We start from the raw sequence: 22,024 nt of genomic DNA, 5'->3' as shown, positions 1-22,024 counted from the left end.
TTTATTCTCAAACGCCGCCACCCTTATCTTGTCCATAGCTGCTCTAGCTCTTTGGCCGTTAATTTGCAGGATTTTAATGCCCTGGTAAGAATAATTTACACTCAAAAGAGGATTTGGATTAGCCGTATTATTCATATTGTGTTCTCTTTTCTGTCAATTCCACCGCTCTTATGTATTCGGGACAGCAGCTATCACGAACAGAATGTTGAAAATCTCGATTTCTCCTCTTACAGTTGACACATTTTGGTGGATCTTCTTTGTGCGTGCATTCCGAGAAGACGTAGCCTCCATTGGTGTTCTATGATTGATTTGCCTGTTTTGCTGGACGAAAAAACCCCAGTTACTGGGGAGAAAAACCTTGCTATCTACGCCTGAGACCAACTAACTCAGCCGCGGAGTGAAAAAAGCCCATTAAAGTTCCTCGCGTCATCGACGGGATTCGAACCCAGGCCTTTTCCACCTGGTTGGGGAGGACGGTGACGATATCACTGTGCTACCCGCGCAGATGCAATATAGTCGTATAGTGCCTCTCTTTTTTTTTTTTTTTTAAACTATTTTTGGCTCGTACTTTGTTGGGCTCTTGGCGTCCCTCTATTCTGCTGCCGCCGGTTGGTTGCACCTGGTCTACCTTCCCGTGGCGGTGGTGGTGGTGGCGGCGCGTTTCCGACCTGCCGATTCCGGATTGCCAAACAGCCAGCTCACTTCTGGTCATTTCTGCAGAATCCTCTAATTTAAAAATGAAACGAGGCGAAGATGAACTAACGTTCCAGGTGCCGCCCAAGGCAAATACATACATATTGCTCTGTCATCTTAGGATTTACTTCATTATAATGTCTTGTGATTCTGGTATGTAGCAGCCTGTCGCATATTTTACAAAGGATTGGTAGCAGGGCTATGGGTCTGTACGAACTAGGTATCTCCGGTGGCCTTTTTGGGTTTTTTAGGAGAAGTTTTATATTTGCCTTTTTCCACCGTAGTGGAAATTTACCTGCTTCTAGGCAACGATTGAATAGTTTTAGCAGTAATTCCGGTATATGTTCTGTTGCTTCTTTTGCCATCTCCAGTTTGATTAGGTCCAGTCCAGGGCATTTCTTATTTTTCAAATGGCTTGCTGCATCCTGAATTTCTTTAAAGTGAATGGGGGGGGGGGTTCTATTTTATTATGGCAATTATTTGCTTGGCAGATAGCCTGCTGCTCATCTGTTAGTGCTATCTGCCAAGCAAATAATTGCCATAATAAAATAGTTGGCAGCTCTTGAAGAATGTTCCCAATCGATTCCTCCCAGGTTATGGTTAAGTTTCCTTCTGCTGTTTTGGTGGCTGTCACGACTTTCCCCCTTGGGAGTTGTGAGTTGTAATTTTGTACACAATTCCCCAGGGTTTTGGGGAATTATATACAGGGTTTGGGGGATTTGTGTTTGGGTGCTGTTCCCTGACCATTGTAACAGCCTCTCCCATGTTTCTCTTTTCTTTTTCTTTATCTGTTCAGTATAATAATTTCTAGTGATTATATATTGGTTTCTGAGTCCAGTGACTTCTTGTTGCGGCCAATTCCTCCTAGCCCTCTGAAATTGTTTCCTTCTGGGCTGTACTAATTTCCGCATTCGTGTGAGTTGTGGAGTCTACCAGGGCGTGGCCTCTGCAGTGGGAATTCTTCTCTTGATGGCTTTCTCTGCTGCTTCCGTTATTAATTTTGTTACATCCTTCTGGAGTCGTTCCGGGTTTTCGCGCCTGCATGTCTGCTCCCTCAGTGTGTGCAGGTATAGCTGGCCTGCTGTGCGTAGCGTCTCTCGTAAGGTGTCCCAATTTTCCTTTCTGAGGGCGAATCTATTTAGCATGTGCCTGTCGGCAGTTGTTCTTCTCAGGTTCCTTTCTAATGTGAAGGTTATTGTACGATGGTTCGAAATCGTCCAGACGTTTCTAACCGTCCACTGTTTATGTTTATGTTTATGTCAGTGTCTATGTTTCTTGTGAATAATTGTCTTGTGAAATCTTGTCAATCTCTGCTTCCCATAAGGTGGTGCAGAAAGTCGGGAGGGAGCACGGTTGGTTTTTAACAACAAATATGGAGTTGGCGACGTGGTGCTCTCGCTCGAGCCTTTGCCCATTGGTTGAAACTCTTCTTTCTGGCGTGCTACCGTGCCAGAGGGGGGGGGACTTGCAGTTGACGTCCGCCCCCAATTGTACCTTGTGTCTGCTTAGTGCAGTTTGAAGAATCTCCAGGTATGTTATCGCGTAGTCGATTTCTGTCCCTGGCCTGCAGTATAGGGCAACCACATAAAGACTTCCCAGGGAGGTGACCAGATGGGCACATATTGCCCAGGGAGTGCAGAATTGTGGGATTTTTGTGACCTTCATATGGGGATTCCTGATTATCACAGTTGCCCATGGGGTTTCATCTGTGTACTGCACAATTTTGTATTTAATAGGTTATCTCCGTACTTGCTTTTGGTGCATGTACGGTTCCAACATTATGAGGATGTGGACGTTTTCATTTTCAGCTTTTAGTCGAACTTGCTCCGCCACCGCCGGGGCACGTTGTGCATTGAGCTGGTGGAATATGAGAACTCCGGAGTTGAATTGTTTATGGTGTGTGGCCATAATCTATTCTCTGTTGGTAGAAACTCTTGATTTTTTGGTATGTCGGACACCCAGTATCGCGGATGGAGTGTGAGTGCTCCAGATTCAGACTCTAGTCAAAAATCAAATTATTAAATTATTATTTTCATTGCCCGTAATGAAATACATTAACCCGTATTTTGTGTCTGCTAGGGAAGCCATAGGTTTAAGGAGCATATTTTAGTTACGAAATGTTACAACTTCCTTCGCTTTGGCCACACACACACAACCAACGTGATTCAACATGTGGCCACTGTGCCCAAAAAGGGCGTAAATACCGAGACTGCCCAGAAAAAGATCACCTCCCAGTCTGTGCAAACTGCAAAGCAGTGAAAGCTCCTCATCAACGCTCAAATTTATACCTAAACGCCAAAAGCCAGTACCAAATGGGAATCAACTGTCGATAGAGGCCCCTCTACAAACTGCAATCACACACACACAACCAACGTGATTCAACATGTGGCCACTGTGCCCAAAAAGGGCGTAAATACCGAGACTGCCCAGAAAAAGATCACCTCCCAGTCTGTGCAAACTGCAAAGCAGTGAAAGCTCCTCATCAACGCTCAAATTTATACCTAAACGCCAAAAGCCAGTACCAAATGGGAATCAACTGTCGATAGAGGCCCCTCTACAAACTGCAATCATGAAATAAAAATAGTTCACTGAACGCGCAAAGAGCGAGGATGGTAGCTGACCAAATAAAAGTGGAAATAGTGGAAAACCAAATTGATGTGGCCTTATTACAGGATCCGTATGTTCTCTCAGGTGTGGTCACAGGTTACCCTGCAGCCTATAAATGGTCTACTGTAAAACCGAAAACGCATTGGCAGCAATAATCATCAGAAACCGAGAAATCGACACAACGAAGATTACACCACTCTGCACTGCAACAGTGCCTGTGCAGACATGTGGACATGTGTTTATGTAAGGGGCCGCTCCTAGAACGTCAGTTCAACTCCGCCTCGTATCTCTGGGAAGAACAGTATCACTACAAATGGGCAAGATATGTGTGTGACGTCGGTTTGTGTGTATTATGTGTGTGTTCTCTTGTTATGTTCTGACCGCTTGGCTACCCAGAAGCATCAGTCACCTGGACAGATGATTCTGGGTACTCGCCCACACCACGGGAAGGCGGGCCAGTTCCAGTAGATGGGACACCTATGGTCTCAGAGTATGAGACAAAAAAAAAAAAAAAAAATTAAAAAAAAAATTTTTTTTCCTTCTCTGTGGTCCATTCCAGAGGTAAAAAACAAAAAAAAACCCTAACGGAAGAGAGAGAAATGAATAAAAATAATTAACTAAGATAACAAAAAAAAATAAATAATAATAAAAAAAATAAATAAAAAAAAGTAAATAAATAAATAAATAAATAGAAAAAAAAATACTTATATATATGTCTATGATGGTATTATTATTCGATTGATTTACTTTTTCTAATAATATTCTGTAGACATTATGGGTGTATTGCATGATTGCTTGCAACTGCATTAACCCATAAATATTAGTTATTGTCTTTTTAACTTTCTTTCTTTCCTTTTTTATCACTAATATAACTATTTATATATATATATATATATATATATATTGGTTTTTAACATATATACGCAAACATACATACATATATATATCAATAAGTGAAAAGGGAAAAACCAAGGCGGAGGGAAGAGAGAGATCAAGAAAAGGATAGATGTTCCAGTTGTGCAGCCAGTAAGAACGGCAGCATAAAAACACTTCGGTGCCTCCAGCCAGATGGATTTGATCAACTTCGTATCACTGGAATCACACTTTTCCTTAGTTCAAACACTTCTTTACCAAATACCTGGAGCATCTTAAACTTACTACAGTCTCTTAAAAATATAGCTTCTTCTCCTGGAGCTATACTCAAGCATTTCACGTATCACTGTCCTGGCATTGTCATATATTCGACAATCATGTAGTATGTGCCGCCAGCCTTCCCTGGCCCCGCAAAAACAAAGGTCCGTGTTACTTAATCCTAATGCATATAATTTCTCATTAATTGACCCTTGCCCTGTTAACAAAAATGACGACTGTAAACTAGGTGTAAACCAATTGCGAACCTTTTTATCATTCAGAAAAGTCACGTTCGGGATAAACAAGTTGGTCACTCTTCTAGTAGTTATGGTATCCCATCTTGTCTGCCATAAATTGATTATTTCATTCATACATCTTTTCTTTTGGCCTCTGCAGTCAGAGCGAATATTTATCTCTATACCAAAAAGTTCTGTAGGAATTTCCCTCTTAATACGGTAGCAAAAACCACGATACAACAAATGTAGATCCAAGGGTAGCGCTCCGGCCAACACGGCAGCGCGGCAGTGGACATCGTTCTGCACACTCTTACAATACCAAGAAGCATGACACGTTGTATGGAATTTAGTTTAGCCCGAAACGTAGCTATTTTAACTCTATGGAACCAGGCTCCTGCTGCCTATAACTACGTACGCTGCAGGTCGCGGGTTCGAATCCCGAGGCGGGATTCGAACCCGCGACCTTTGGGTTGCCAGGCAGGCACTTTACCCACCCGGCTGGCCCGGTCGGCCCTTTGAAGAAATCATAACTCAGTAAGGGCCGACCGAGCTAGCCGGGTGGGTAAAGTGCCTGCCTGGCAACCCAAAGGTCGCGGGTTCGAATCCCGCATCGGGCTTGGATCAGAGTACTGCAAAAACCTTGGGAGGTGCATTATGGCCATAGAAGCTGATGCTCCAACAACTAACTAAAACAAAAAAACTCAGTTAGGGTCCTTGTTCCTGTTAACAGTATATACTCACCCTAGTGAAGACATCACCCCAGCGAACTCAACCATTCAGACGGCTCTTGAGACTCTCCCTGGGGGACGACTACTAATAGCCATGGATGCAACCTGCAGATCTCTACTCTGGCACAATCGCACTCCTGACAGATCTGCACAAAGAAATGGTGCAAAACTATAAGAATTTTTCCGAGCTACAGGCCTCCAAGTAATAAACCGCCCAGATCAACTTCCAACTTATAGCGGCCCCTTGGGATAGCACCATAGATCCTACAGCAGCCACCCCAGACATTGCCAACAAACTAGCCAAATGAACTGTACAAGACGGCTGGACCACGTCGGACTACAGAGCGATATCATTTTCTCTTGTTCGCTGTGTGGATCGGACCCCTCCGATCCCACGAGATGTGATATGGTACAATTCAAAAAAGCAGACTGGCAACGCTTTCGGACTGAGCTAACAAGAAGACTCCCTGAAGACACTCCACTCCCTGAAGCACTCCCTTCAGACGATTGCGCACGGATTATTGCCACTGCTATAAGATCTGCGTGTGATATCTCCATCCCACGCAGAAGGCCCTACCGATATGCAGTTCCTTGGTGGAATCCCCAAATAGAGGATCTCAAAAGAAGAGTCCATCATGCGAGAAAAATGTTCCAGCAGGCTCGATCAAGGCTACCTCCCCATGAGGTAGATGCCGCCAGGGAGGCTTTGCGCATTGTCAGAAATGAATAAACAAAGCTAATAAGTAAAAGTAAAAAGCAAACCGGGTAAACCCTGGTATCTACTTCTGGGAATAATGACCCCTGGGGATCGTTTTCAATATCGTAACAAACAAGCTGCCGCTAGGAGAGATACTCGATACGACGACACTAAAGATGAATGGCTACTCTACTTACTCCTGGAAGGATAGCATTAACAATATTCTAGACACCATGTATCCCATTGAAACTGCAGCTATGACTCAACAACAACAAGAAATAGTAGATGAAAATCACAACTAATATCCTTCCTCTGTGGAATCCCTCTTCACTAACATTGAGATGGACGTGGCAATAAACAAAATGAAAGTAGGAAAAACACCTGGTGCAGATCTGCTGGAAGTGGATGTGGTTAAAAAATTTGCAGAATACTATCGTGCTACTCTCCTAAGCCATCTAAATAGGTGCCTGACAGAAGACACCTTTCCAACATCCTGGAAAACGGCAACCCTGAAATTTATATTGAAAAAACCCGACAAGTCACCACAAATTCCAACCCCTTACCGGCCGATTGCCTTGCTCTCTGTAATGGCCAAGTTACAAGAACGCCTGCTCCTATTTCGCTTAATCGCCAGAAATGAAGAACAAAAACTTCCAAGTGACAAGCAATTTGGATTCAAAGCAGGTAGCAGTACACAAGATGCTATCAACAGATTAATCACTCAAGCAACTCACACAGCCTTTAAGTACTTCCTTGCAATCATGGTAGACTTCGCCGAAGCCTTTGATCGACTATGATGGCCCAGTGTTCTTCGGAGGCTTCGGCAATCAAATGTTTCCGACAACCTATACAAAAGTTTAAGGTTATATTTAACTGGTAAAAAAGTCCAAGTTACCAACAGATTCCAGACAGTGACTAGGAACATCGATCGAGGCTGTCCGCAGGGTTCTGTGCTTGGCCCGTTCCTCTGGTCTAATTTCCAGAGGTCTGTGCTTGGCCCGTTCCTCTGGTCTAATTTCCAGATGAGTTCCTGGGCATGGGCCTGGGAGGTGTTGAGCCCTTGGCCTTCGCGGATGATCTTATCCTTTTGGTATGTGCTAATACCACGGCGACCCCGGAGAAAATGGCAAATGGAGCACTGGTAAAACTCCAGAACTGGGCAGCGCTGTACAACCTTACCATTTCAGGAGTGAAAACAAAATCCATACTCCTTAAAGGCAGGCTACAAATCACAAGACCACCTACAATAAAATTAAACTTTACACCAATATGACTGCACACTGAAGTGAAGCTCCTAGGTATCTTCTTAGACTCGGGGCTTACCGTCCACCACCACCTAAAGTATCCAGCCAACAAAATTCAAAGGTGCAGTGCTATGATAAAGCGGGTCAGCACAGCAGACTGGGGGCTGAAGCACAACGCGCTTACTCTCATATAACAAGCGGTATACGTGCCAATTGTGTGTTATGGTGCCTCCACTGGTACCGAAAAGCAATCCTAGCAAGAAATAAACGTAAGCTGGATTCAATCCAGAGGTTAATGCTCCTTTCAATTTGCAGGGCGTGCCGCACCGTCACACCCCTGCTCTGCAGGTATTCACTGGATGGCAGCCACTATACTTAGAAGTGGTGAAAAGAGGGCTTTTTTCTCATTTAAGGAAGGGAGTTCCAATCCAACTGCTTAATTTTCAACTTGTCACCACAAATGGCACCAGGCAGGAAATACAACGGATAACCCAACATCTACAAGAGATATGGCAACATGACTGGGACACTACAACAAAAGGGTTCATCACAAAACGATTCCTTCCATCTATAAGTTCAACTCACCCAGAACATCCACCCTGGTTTTCGCCAGGCCTCCATGTGACCTTTATCATCACCGGGCATGGTTCCTTCCAAAAAAAACTGACCGCCATGGGAATCTAGAATGATCCACGTCGCCACTGCGGCGAGGAGGAGTCCTGGGGGGGGGGACCTCATATATGAGTGCCCCAGCTACGATAATATTAGGCTTAAATTCCTCGCCACAATACAGAGGAACCCTTGCAATCAAGAATTCACTCTGCTACTCGAGGAAGATACATATAAGGCATTAACCACCTACGGGCAGGAAACATTTGCCCTTAGGCGAGCTAAGATTGCAGAACTCAGAGCCCAAGAACTAAACCCGACCGGCGTGGGATAACTCTCCATCCCCCCAGAACAACACAGACACAGACATGATCATGCTAAACGTAATAGGGTAGGATTTATTGCAGGCACCATCCAAGGTGCGGGATGCTGGCACTCCTTGGAGTGCAGGATTTAAAAGTCATTGCAAACCCGAATATTGGTAGGATATACTGCTAGCACCGATTTAGGTGCGGGATTGCTGGCACTAACTATAGTGCGGGATCAACAGGCACTATGCCACTGGCAATTACACAGGGGTGCCTGTCCCCTGTGACTTTTAAACCCAACCCCTTTCCTGTACTTCGCCTAAACTAGGTTGGATTTATTCTACTCTGTCCACCCACCCTAATTCATTCCCCCTTCAATCCTCTTTTTTTTTTAATCTATTTTATTTTTTTTTATATATATATATATATTTTGTGTTTTTATTATTTTAGTTAGTGTCTAATTGATTGTTTTTAATTTGTCCCTTGCTACGTTAATGTCATTGCCATGGGCAATTGGACTATTATACATGCTTGATATATATTAGTTTTATTGCTTAGATTAATTAAATTTTGGTGTCTATTTTCTATAGGGTATTAGGTGTATCCTGAACAGGAGATTTGGTTAGCTTTTTAAGTCTAACCTATTCCTAGGGGTCTGTGGTGGTGGTGTTCAAATTATATAGTAACTATATAGTTACTATATAATTTGAACACCACCACCACAGACCCCTAGGAATATATAGTAACTATATAGTTACTATATAATTTGAACACCACCACCACAGACCCCTAGGAATATATAGTAACTATATAGTTACTATATAATTTGAACACCACAACCACAGACCCCTAGGAATATATAGTAACTATATAGTTACTATATAATTTGAACACCACCACCACAGACCCCTAAGAATAGGTTAGACTTAAAAAGCTAACCAAATCTCCTGTTCAGGATACACCTAATACCCTATAGAAAATAGACACCAAAATTTAATTAATCTAAGCAATAAAACTAATATATATATATATATATATATATATATATCCGAGTGGGTGGGAGTGCAGTAGCACACGCTCTTTGAGTAGATGGGGGTTCAAGCCCCTGACTGCTGAATACGGTCGATCTGCCGACCAGCATGGCAGATTATGGTCCATTTCCCTCAACATGAATTGTTGAGGAGGCTTCCATCCTGCAGTGGGTTGATAATGGCTGCACTTTACTTTTTTATATATATATATATATTTTTTATTTATTTGTTTTTTTATTTGGCCTCCGTCAGAAAACTCAGGCAACCCTGGCGGATGCCAGCCAGAGTAATAAAGGGGCAGCCTGGCTCACCCCCCAACCTTACCGAGGTGGTGGCGGGCAACGTGGGGTTCCCTTAGGGGGCCTGCGGCTAAGCAGCCAGAGAGAGAACAACAGAACCTAGCACTATTTTGTCACAAACCATACACCACACTTTTCTGGCTTTTACAGAGATTCTGTAATTCTTCACAAAGTACCATGGTGCAGATGTGGGAAACCACCGGTGGCGCCTTCCACACAGCGCAATGCACTATGACACTATGTAGAACAATTCGGCCTGCACTCGAACTGGAGGGGAGTTGCAAGACTTTTAGCTTCGTATGCAGGCTGGAAGCGAAATAGCAGGAGTCTCTCAAACACTTTACCTAGTATTAGTAAAAGTGCTATAGGACGATAAGCTGATGTTCTGCCAGTAGGATCCTTTGGTAGAAGTCTCAGGTTTGCAAGCTTTCAGCGTGATGGAAATATGCCATCTTTCAGTAAGGTGTTGAAAAGCTGGATGAGGATAGCAGGAGCGACAGTCGAAAGACGTTTGACAGATTCTCCCTCGATGAGGTCCAGACCTGGAGTGTTGCCATTCTTGATCTTGTTGATGGCCATGGCCACCCTTCAGTAAAAGGATCTTCAATAGCGGTAGGTTCGAAGTTTTGGTTATCGATAGTGACTTGATTATGGAAGTCTGTGTTTAGGGTAGCATCATCTTCGTAAATCAAGTCATCCAGAATTTTGTTCATTGTGTCCAGCCAATTTGTTTTCTCAGGAAAGCCATTATTGCGTATAGAATTGATGATGTCTGTAGACCTGATTTTGTTCCTGACAATTTTATGCACCAGGTCCCATGGATCCATCTTCCCTTCTGTCTCTGCCAGTGTGCGCCATGAGTTTTGTTTGTCATGGTAAATCCTATTGCAATATTCTTTGCGAAGGGCACTGAGTCTTTCATTGTATTGATCAGCAATGTGGGGAGGCTCAGTTCTGCGTTTACGCTGGTATGTTCTACGTGCATGCTTGAGATCATTCCGTAGGTAAGTAAGATCCTGCGCCACCAGGGGACGGACCTTAGACTTTTAGAACATTTCTTCATCGATGCTTGTGAGACTTTCAGGAGCGATGATTGAACAAAATCTGTTTTTTGGGTACTGTTCATGGTGTGATACCTCTTGAGGGCAGAGGGGCTGCAGTGGCTTCCCGAATGATCTCATCAAAAATGTCCCAGTTAGCCGATCTTATAGAGAAGTATCATATATGTAAATTTGGCGAAATGTATCATCATCATCATCATCAGCTATTTTCAATCCACTGCAGGATGAAGGCCTCTCCAGCAACTTTCCAGTTCCTTCTGTTTTGAGCACTGGCCATCCATTTACTACTCAAAAACTCATGAATTTCATCTATCCATCTCCGCCTTTGTCTTCCAGGTTTTCTTCTAGCTCCTCCTGGGTACCATTCTGTTATTTTCTTAGTCCATCTGTCATCATGTCTTCGAGCTATGTGTCCTGCCCAAGACCATTTTAGTTCTTTAGTTTTTATAAGAATGTCCTTTACTTGAGTTTGCTGCCTAATCCATGAGTTTCTCTTCTTATCTAACAGTCTGATTCCCAATATAATTCGTTCCATTCTTCGCTGTGTAGTTCTCAGCTTCTCTTCCATTCTTTTGGAATGTGTGATAAGGTGTGTGACAGTATGTGAAAAGGCAGTGATCACAGGTGGTCGCATATTCATGCACCTGCCATTGTTGGAGACAATTGCTGAGGGGAGTTATAATGGTAACATTCAAGTTGGATTCCCAGGTTCCTGATGAGTTGGTGGTAGGTTTACCCGGTAGATTAGCAATCTCCAATCTGCGGGCAGCAAAAACTTCATCAATAAATCACCTCTAGCATCAGTGGTGACATTGTACCAACTAGTAGAGTGCATTGGAGTCGGCTGTGATCATAAGATGTGAATCCTCAAGCCGGTCGACAGTGCGTTCCAGGGTGGCAATATGCGGGTGGATATCAGTGCCGAACTGTAAGTAGAATGTAAGGACTGACATGCGGCCAAAGCAGCCTTCCACAGTAGCAGCAGCTAGGTGGGAGGTGCAGAAGGAATCAAGTCTGGTGACAACTAGGTCCGCAGATTATGATGGCTGCAAGGTATAGCTGGTTTGTAGTCTGTATCTTCAGGTATGTAAGTGAATATCCAGAGACTACCGCATAGGGATCTGGAGGAGGGTAAGGTCGAGGTCAAGTTCTTCCATGATGGAATGGAGCTGAGAAGCCACAGAGATTGATTTTTGTCCATTTATATGGGCGATGCAAAGTCTGGATGTTGTCTGGTTAGATGGCCTATTATCCATAATTTGTATTGTTACGGATTATTTCAGCTGCTCTTTTATATATAAGGCATGCTCCATCCCGAACGGAGTGATTGCTTGGTTTATTAATAGTTTGCAGTTGGCATAGGTTGGTGGGGAGGATTTATTTGGACAGTTCCTGCACAATGCCCGCAGATTGGCTGCTTTTAGAGACACTTCTTGGAGGTATGGCCGTATCCTAGGCGATTGTTAACATTTCATAACTGGTACAAGGTTCCGGAAACGGTGTAATGACCAGCCCAAAAAGATCCTTTCTTGATTATGCAGAAATTTTCTAAACCTGGGAGATACCTGGAAAATCCAGTTGAGCTTGTCCCGTGACCTGGTAGTCGTTGAGATCCGAATCTTCATTTCATTGGCTGCCTCCTCCCTGTCTATGTGTCCAAGTAGATTTGTATTGAATATTTCTTCTAATAAGAGCTCTTCCTTCTGGAGTGAGATGTCAACATCGAAGATTATAATGTTCGGCCCTCTAAGTTTCAGGAATTTATAGGTGAGGTTCAAGTTTTCAGCTTTTCCGCATGTTTGTAATTTTTCCAGATCTGATTTGGAGGTTGCTGCTTCCAGGATTATGCCCATGTCGCGGTTCTTTCGGACACGTTTGATTTTTATATTTTCCAACTTTAGTTTTAAGATTTTCAAGACTTCGTCTTTTACGCCATCGCTGTCCACGATATCACAGCCCTCTGCTGCCTTGATAATGAGCATATGCTTTTGTTCTGGGGGAGGAATCTTGGGCATTTTGACGGCGGCTGCTTTTGACAAAGTCTGAGAAGTCCTTTCACAAGGGGCCTGGGCCTGCGCGGTAGAGGCAATTGTGTTCAAGGCTTTTTCAATTATCGCTTCATACAACATTTTTTACAATGAGCCCAGCAGTGTGTAATATGGAAACACGCAGCACTGGAAACTCCACTATTATCGCTATAAAGACAGCTCTCCATTTTACGCTGCAGAATCTGGATAATTCTTAGTTTTGGAATTTCCTTGCTTAATAAGCTAGGCTGATTCTCTCTTTCATCATTACCCCCCTCTGCTTAAAGGGGGAAGCAGAGGTTTCTGGCTTCTTTAACCCTCTTTTCTTGACAAGTGCTTTCTTTCTAGACGTGGACGGGAGGCCCCGCTCTCCATTCTCTCCCAATCGTCACGTTTTCGCCGGGAGAGTTATTAATCGCAATAGCATCCTGGTCGTTTTGTGTGAGTGTAGACTGTCCAGTCGTCCGAAGTCTGTTCCTAGTCATGGGGACTGATGGGGTATCCCCCTCTGAGTCTTCGTCACCTGTTAACTAGAGAGTCTGTTTATGTGGACGAAACATAACCTTCTGGTTAATGGTATCGTCTTCAGTCATTGATTAAAGTAGCAAATAGCACTACACCTAATTCTGTTTTTACACGATAGATACGTTCCTGAAAAATACGTGTAAAAAAAATTCGTGTAAAAAAAGACATTGTATTTATGAAAGAAAAGAAAATTGGTTCCGGATCTAAAAAATCAGTAAAAATAATTAAAACAAAAACACATAAAAATATTCGTTTTAAGCTTATTATTTCATTTCAACAAAATACACATGTAATAATATGTAATGAAAATGTATTAAAGTAAATTTGTATTTCATTTCATATGAAATGAAAAAAATTCTTCATGAACAAAAAAAATCTGTTTTACACGTAACAAGATTTTATTCATTTTCACTTTCTGATAATAAACGGCGCATACCTTTGCGTACGACTGGAATATCACTGCCATCACTAGAAATGTTGTGGACATCGTCTTCTTCCTCTATTAATGAAATTCTTTCTGTGATCTCTTCAGCAAAATCAGCACGAGTCTCCTATGGTGCTGATGTTTCTCCGGTTTTACGAACGAATTCAGTTATTAATCGTTGTGTTCGTATATTGGTTAGGCCGTTATATAATTCTCTGTAAGAGGCTGTCAACAACTTCAGTTCACGTTGAAACTTCCCAGCGCGTTTCTCATTAGGGTCATGTTGGACAAAATGATTACCTAATTTTCTGGCCAGTTCCAGACCTTTTATTAAATCTACATTTAGAACAGGATCATTTTTTTCATTATCACTACGTTCTGTGGGATAAGGAGTCCCAAGGACAAGCTCTAATATTTCATCTTCGCTTAGGGCTTTGTCGGTTAACAATTCATCAATATCTTCAAACGATAGATCATCGAATCCTTCTCCACCAATTTTGTGTGCCATTGTAATGATGTTGGGAAATTCGGTCGTATTAGGGATGATGGGATCTCTGCTTTTTACACATTGTGGCCAAACCGCTTTCCAACACGCATTTAAAGTTGCTGGTTTTAATTCAGTTAACGCTAATCCAACTTGATTGATACAATCCATAATTGAGAATTTCTTCCACACATCAATGACTGTTAGTGTTTCATCATTCAGTTTGTCCAAAACGTGTTGGATTTACGTCGTATGTTTTAATTGTCGCAATTATACCTTGGTCTAGCTGTTGTATCAAAGATGTAGTATTAGGTGGCAGAAATAAAATTTGTACATTTGGGTGTTCCAAGACAGGATGGCCGGGTGCATTGTCAAGAATCAGAACTTTAAATTCGATACCTTTCAAATTCATATAACGTCTGACTTCTGGGACGAAATATTTGTTGAACCATTCTGTAAAGACAGCAGTGGTCACCCAGGCATTCTTGTTTGCCATCACGTGAACAGGCAGTTTATTGATATCTACACCTTTCATTGAACGTGGGTTTAGGGCTCGATTTACCAGCAGTGGTTTCAACATACTGTAAGATGTAAAATCTTACAAATATAATATTTTGTGGAAAAGTGAGATTTATTTAAAGTAAAACTTATAATATGGCAATATGGGGGAACGAACCTTACAAGCCAAGGGATTAAATTAGACAACGTCTATACAAGGGGAGCGGTAAGTGAAAAGCTATTAGCAACCTGGGTAAACTCGACTCCCAGCTCACACAGGCAAACCAGAACAATAGAAACCAGTAGCTACGGCTATTAGTAGAAGGTGTCAAATCTGGTAAACAATAGCGCGGTGGACCATGTGCTGTCGGGAAATTTCTTTAATCGGTCACACCTGAAGGGGAGACAAGGTGGTAAAAACGGAAAAAATGCTGGGAATTAGATTTAAGTCTGTCTGGCTGGAAGTGATGCCAAGTTTTATAGATCGTGGGAAATTAGTCTGCTAAAATATAACTATAAGCGGCGAACTTCAAAAGGTACAGACCGCCCGAGAAATTTTACAAACTTCTTAAAATAAGAAGTTAGATCGAGCAATAAGGAATCAGCTTGAGAAAATAAAACGGACAAATAAGAACAGAGAGAAAGTTGAGAAAATGGGTAAGATTGGTTAAACTGAAAACTAGGGCGCCTTTGACATATGTAGGCGGTACAGAAATTGAGATGAACTAAAAGTGAGTGAACAGGGGGAGAGAGACACAGTCATACCCCAAGTTGAGATTCATTTGGATGTTTATGGAAATGAGTTAGGGGAGACACAGTTGACGTTTTTGCCAGTACTTGGGAAAGTGAGACAGATCCCCGAGTTGAGTTCTGTGGGTGTTTAGGAAAATGAGTTAGTGGGATTCTAAGTTGAGTTTTTGTTGGTGCTAGGGAAAATGAAATAGTCAGCGGACACAGCAGTCGAGATTTTCGTCGAGATAAGTAAAATGAGTTAGTAACATGGACAGTTGAGGGTTCTGTTGTGGTAGGAAATATGTGTCAGTTAACAGTTGAGTATTTGGTCATGGTGGGAAAAGAGAAGGGTAGCGCCCTGGGGAGTTTTCTTCTTAAAAAAGTTCTTAATAGGTGGAGCGGAAAAACGAGGGTAGCACCCTATGAGTTTTTCCTTGTGATAAGTTTTAATAAAGTGGAGTGGAGAAGGAGTTAGTGTGAGATGCCCTATGAGTTTTCCTTGTAATAAATTTTAATAAAGTGAAGTGGAGAAGGAATTACAGTGAGATGCCCTATGAGTTTTCTTTGTGATAGGTTTTAATAAGGTGGAGAGAAAGGGAGCGAAATCCGCAGTATCTGTAGCTCGAGAGAAAGGAGCGATAATGCGAAATTAGTAGCTCGATGAGAAGGAAGGAAGCAGCGAATGGATGGTAGCCCGAATAAGGTGGAGAAAGAACGCCAGTCCAATGCAGCCAAGAGTTCCTAAAAAAAATTATCTGTTGCAAATTCAGGTGAAAGCAGATGAAGGAGATCCTCAGTGAGCCAAAAATGGAAGTTTGAAACCGCCCCGGAAAGCAAAGGAAAGAAAATAAGATAATAGTAAGTACTGTAAGTTATCAAGGACTGTTAGTGAAAGAGTATAGTGATTAATTAATGAAAAATAGAGATAGCACTAGAAGTAAATTGATAGATAAATTATCTCTTAAGTAAATTATATATAAACTAACAGAGTTTAATTAATTCAAGAAGGTTATTGTAAAATGCAAGAGAAACGAAAGATAAGTAATAGATTAAATTGTTGTTCAAATGATTATAATATGTTAGCAGGATAATAAAGTTTCTAGTGAGAATGTTGAATGTTCTTAGGATAGATAATTGAATATAGTGTTTGTATTGATGAAGAATTGTTGGTCCAACTGAAAGACTAATAACAAATAGAGACTTTAGGAAAGTTAAGATTGGTCTTCAGTGTATTGTAACAGAATGGCGAGAACACAGAGTATAATGATGAAAATAGCATATTGATGGTTAATATAAGAATAATATATGCAAGGTATCCTTGATTTAACCTTGTATGCATATTACACATTGACTGTTAAATTCAATCGATCTGCCAATCAGCACTGGACCGGCGTGGTAGATTATGGTCCATTCCCTCAACATGACTTGTTGAGGAGGCCCCCATCCTGCAGTGGATTGACAATGGCTGCAGATTATTTGTATAACTGAATTGAAGATGCTGCGGGCCGTTGTTACCGCCACGCTGTTTCATCGCTCCGTGATTTTTGGATAATTATGCGGTTTAAGTGCTTTTTGTTTCAATGAAGTGTATCCAGCAAAACTTTAACTACAGTGGACTCCCTACGTGAGGAATCTTTGTGTACTTACTGGGTATTTTGCAAGTTACCAGCGTTTATTATTTGTATCCTTTGTTTTAATAGCCCTCGGTCGTTGTCGGTCAGTGCGGTCGCATTTCTACTGTGCTCCGAGAGTGGACGCGTGGGTGGCGTCCCTCCGGGTCAGTTGCATGAATTTGGTGCGCTGATATTTTGTGTCTTCAAAGTGGTTGAAAGTCTTCTCTTCGGGTTAAAATTGTGCCCATCGAGTTCTCTAGGTGTTGGTGAGTCTGATGATGGTTTTTATTTGTGCCCAACTTCTAAGGCATTTCGACAATATGAGTAATTTTAACTTCGGGCTGTGCGTCGTTGCTTTCAACAGGACACAGCGCTGAAATGCCATATAGGTTTGGCTGTTGTGGATCATCTTGATATTGCTTATTTTAAAACCTGAGTGGTGCAGTGAACTATTCCTCAATAGTAATAGTGATTCATGTTATTATTTAGATGATTGGCTCACTACAAACTAGTCTCTGCGTAGCTGTAAATTTAGTGTCCTATAATTATGTACCTATGGAGACAGCCATTGCTTCTCCCCCGTGGTAGTAAATAAAGCCTCTGTTCGCCATCGTTGATCACGTGACCACCGCGACTGTCTCTGATTGGTGACACCGGCCTTGATGCAGTAAGCCACTTTATTACTAACTCTAATCTCAAATAACAATTGGATACAATATTGTTGTGATCTAACTAATGGCATCATAAATACAATAATTATAGCATAAATGTCTCAAATGATACATAATTGGAATGAGCTATATTACTGTCTATTGAAGATGTATTAAGAGTTGTATAACTTATGTATAATTACTGTATATCTCAATAACTTTAGTAATTATGTCTGACGAAAATTGCTCATCTTCCATGCAAGGGGACTTGACCGTTGCCCCGGAACTGGCGGAGGCTGGACTGGCCGATCTCCAGGACCCTTCTATCAATATTGTTGATATTGTAGGGCAACATTTTCCCCCACTTGCACTGGTCCAAGAAAGGACAAAAGTAACCGATAATGGTCAGAATAATGAGACAGTCCATTTAGATGACTCTGCTGTTCTTGATTACGTTTTTGCTCTGAAGAATAGTTTATTTGACTTTCTTAAGAATGGGACTAAGGTTACCCCTTCCATGATTGCCGAGGTTGGCAAAGTATGGAATTCCATGGAACGCATGTTACTTGAACTAACCATTGAGAATGGAAAGCTAAAAACTGAAATTGCATGTAAAATATTGCCTGCTCAAATTTCAGCAGCTAGCTATGTTGGTGTAGCTGCTTATGGTGTAGGCAAACAGGTTAATGTGAGTGTGATCCCCTCTGGGACACAAACCAGACACGCGGTATTAGTGCGTGCTGATGACAAAAGTGAATTCAAAACAAGTGACGAGATAAAACAAATGGTGACAAAGGAGTTTAAATCAGAATTGAAGAGAATTAAGATAAAATCAATAAGAAAGGTTAGAGATAGAGGTATTGTAATTGAGGCTGCCTCTAACAATGATCTCGAGAAACTAAAGAAGTGTAGTAAGTTTAAGGATCACAATTTAAATGTGGACCTTCCTAAGAAATTGAATCCCACTCTTATAATATATGACGTTAATAAAGAGATCACTGATAATGATCTTCTTGAGGATTTATACGATAAGAACCTTGCCGATTACAGTATAACTGGTGACGAATTCAAAAAATGTGTCAAGGTTAGATTTAAAATTAAGTCTAAAATTAAGAATAACTTTCATTGGGTCATTGAAACCCCTGCCAACATTAGGAAAATTTTATTGAATACTGGTAATCGTGTATACATTGGATGGGCATCACATGGAGTAAAGGATTTTATTATAGCATCACGATGCTTCAAATGCCTCGGCTACGGGCACTCTGCACGTAATTGCCATCAAACTGAATACACTTGTGGGCACTGTGGCAATCAGGGGCACCAGATTGAGTCTTGTCCTGACAAGGCTTCTCCTGCAACTTGTCCCAACTGTCAAATGCGCAAGAAGAAAGCTGATCATTCCTACCGTGACAACGGCTGTCCTGAGTATATACGCGCGCAAGAGGTGACCAAGTCGCGTACTAACTACATTCAATCGTAATATAAATCATAATACTAGCGAACCAATTAAAGTTTTGCAATTGAACTGTCAAAGGTCGATCGCTGTCTCTAATGACTTAACTAAAATAATCTCTGACCACGATATCCAAATCTTAGCCCTTCAGGAAGTGTATTCATATAAAGGAGTTGTAAAAGGATTACCATCATCATCAAAAATTGTACAATCTAATACTGAAACTACTGGAAATGGCAGGAACGCTGTGGCCAGGGTTTGGGCAGCCGTGGTTATAGTTGATCCAGGCATTATTGTCACAAAGATAACAAGCTTGTGCTCCACACATTCTGCCTGTGCCTGTCTGGAGGGTACGTTTGGGCAGGTGTATTTTGTTTCATTGTATTTTCAATGCTCTCAACAACATCAACAGATCGAGCCTTACCTAAATTACGTAGAGGATATTCTCCATAGATTGGCGGGTAGAAGAGTTATTATGTGTATGGATGCAAATGCTGCATCTACATTATGGAACAGTCACTTCACAGATCACAAAGGTGAGTTATTAGAGGAGTTAATCCTAACTAAGAACTTACATCTTTGGAACACCGTAGGGCACCCCCCTACTTTTGTCTCAGCATCTGGTCAATCCTTCATAGATATTACGGTGTCCAACTCTACATTTGGACAAAACATAAGAAACTGGCAAGTCAGAACTGCATGGTCAGCAAGTGACCATAACCCCATAACGTTTGAAGTTGTTATGGACTCAGGCTGTATGGCAAGAAGGAACTCATACGATTTTCCAAGGTACAGGACTCAGGGTGCAAATTGGGAAACTTTTGAGAACAGGCTGTGCGCAGAAGCCACGGCTGATAACATTGAGAGAATTGGGCAACTGCCGGCAATGGAGCAGGTGGGAGCCGTAAACGACCTAATAAGGTTGGTCTGTGATGCCTCTCTCGCAAAGAAAAAGAGAAAACAGAATCATGTGCCCTGGTGGTCTCAGGATCTCACAAATCTGAGAAATGAACTGAAAAGTGCTCGGCGTAACTATCAGCGTGCCAAGAGAAATAATAGGGCAAGGGTTGAGGTGGACCGTCTGGGCGACCTTTACAAGCTGGCCAGGCGGACCTACTTTAATCAAATTTATAGAGAAAAGAAGAATGCTTGGGAACAACTGGTTAAATCGACACTAAAGGATGAACCGTGGGGACTTGCTTACAAAATTGTGGCGGAGAAATTGCACCCTGGTGAGATCGTTTCGTCTATCGTGGCTGATGGGCAAGAGACTCTTTCTTGGACAGAGTCGATGAATGCAATACTGGATGGCATTATTTGCCAAGACATTTGTGTACCAGAGAGTACGGAACAAACAAATTTAAGGATGGAGCACTTGATGTATTTTGGATTAACTGATGAGGACCCGTTTACTAATCTTGAAATTGGCGCAGCTATTGACTCTTTGAAGGATAACAAATGTCCAGGCTTAGATTTACTTGAAGTTGCAATATTAAAAAGAATCTGGACAATCAAACCACAACTAATTGTTAATCTTCTTAATTCCTGTTTGGCTGACGGGCGTTTCCCAACTCCCTGGAAGCAAGCCAATCTTAAAATTCTGGTTAAAAATCCTAACAAACCCCTCAATGTTCCATCCACCTATCGTCCTATTGCATTACTACCAGTGCTAGGCAAGGTTTTAGAAAAGGTTATTGTAACTAGATTTATGAAATATTATAAGGCTAAAAATCTACAAGTAAACACTCAATTTGGCTTTACAAAAGGCTGTTCAACTGTTGATGCTATAAAGTTTGTAATGGATTCGGTCTCGAATGCAGATTCCAAGTATGTCCTCGGCCTTTTTGTGGACTTCAAAGGGGCCTTTGACACCTTATGGTGGCAAAGTGTCCTGGCGAGGTTCCGGGAGGCCGAGGTGTCTGCTCCCCTTTATCGACTAGTTTCTGATTATTTCCATGGTCGTAGCCTAGTGGTGTATTCTGGTGTCTGTTCGCTTACTCGTGCTGTTACTCGGGGTTGCCCTCAGGGATCAGTCCTAGGACCGGTCTGCTGGAATGTGGTTCTTGATGGGTGGCTTGGGGTACAGCGCGACAAAATTTTGAAGGCAGCATATGCAGATGACTTGACCATATTGGTTTTTGGAGAGTCTCGTAGGGAACTTGAAGAACGTGCGAACGAAATCTTGGGAGACCTTGATGGTTGGTGTAGTATGCACAAACTACAGATTTCTATTGACAAAACTAAACAAATGCTTTTGAAAGGTTATTTGAACCTGAATAGGCCCCCCAGTATAAAAATTAATAATCAATCCATTAAAATTGTAAGAACGTATAAATATCTTGGAATAACGATGGACGATAGATTTAGTTTCGTAGCCCACGCAAAAAATATGCTGAACAAAATAAAAGTCTTAACTGGTAAAATCATTAGAATTACTAAAAATGTCTGGGGAATTAAACCCACAACTTTAAAGTTATACTACGAGTGTATTTTTATACCAATAATTTGTTATGCTGCAGGTGCATGGGGTTATCGTGTTAATAACTGTTTAGTCTTGAAGTATTTGACTCAAGCACAACGTTTCTTTCTTCTTGCAATCACAAGAAATTGCAGAACAGTGTCAACAATGGCACTCCAAGTACTGAGTGGAAAACTTCCCATTCAATATGAAGTTATTTATCACTACTTACAATATTATCGTCGGAAAGCTCTGCCTGCAAGAGTGAGCAACTACTCAATTAATTTAGACATACCAACTAAGGATGATAATTGTAGAATTAGAAGAGAGTTTGTTAATAGTTGGCAATTAACTTGGTCCAATGCAGAAGTTGGTAGAGTTACTTTTAGATACCTTCCCAACATATTAGAATTTACCAAGCAACGGTTGGCCTGGTTCTGCCCAGGTCTGAATGTATCTTTTCTTCTAACAGGGCATGGCAGCTTGAACTCCAAATTGTTCTCTCTGGGGTTG

General features: G+C 41.7%; 1 protein-coding gene across 1 annotated transcript in view; it reads right to left on the bottom strand.

Moving 5' to 3' along the window:
• The window catches only part of LOC150084481 (protein O-mannosyl-transferase Tmtc3-like), a 775,447-nt gene that overhangs the window by 604,889 nt on the left and 148,534 nt on the right, over positions 1-22,024 (bottom strand). The window contains exon 4 of the mRNA XM_090376259.1: positions 10,662-10,687. Coding sequence (XP_090232385.1) covers positions 10,662-10,687 — 26 coding nt within the window. The remainder of the gene's footprint in view (positions 1-10,661; positions 10,688-22,024) is intronic.

Source organism: Mastigoproctus giganteus, chromosome 6, assembly GCF_048544385.1.
Source record: "Mastigoproctus giganteus isolate SK-2022 chromosome 6, ASM4854438v1, whole genome shotgun sequence".
Classification (NCBI taxonomy): domain Eukaryota; kingdom Metazoa; phylum Arthropoda; class Arachnida; order Uropygi; family Thelyphonidae; genus Mastigoproctus; species Mastigoproctus giganteus.
The sequence above is the reverse complement of the archived record's forward strand: the minus strand, read 5'-3'. Positions and strand labels throughout refer to the sequence as shown.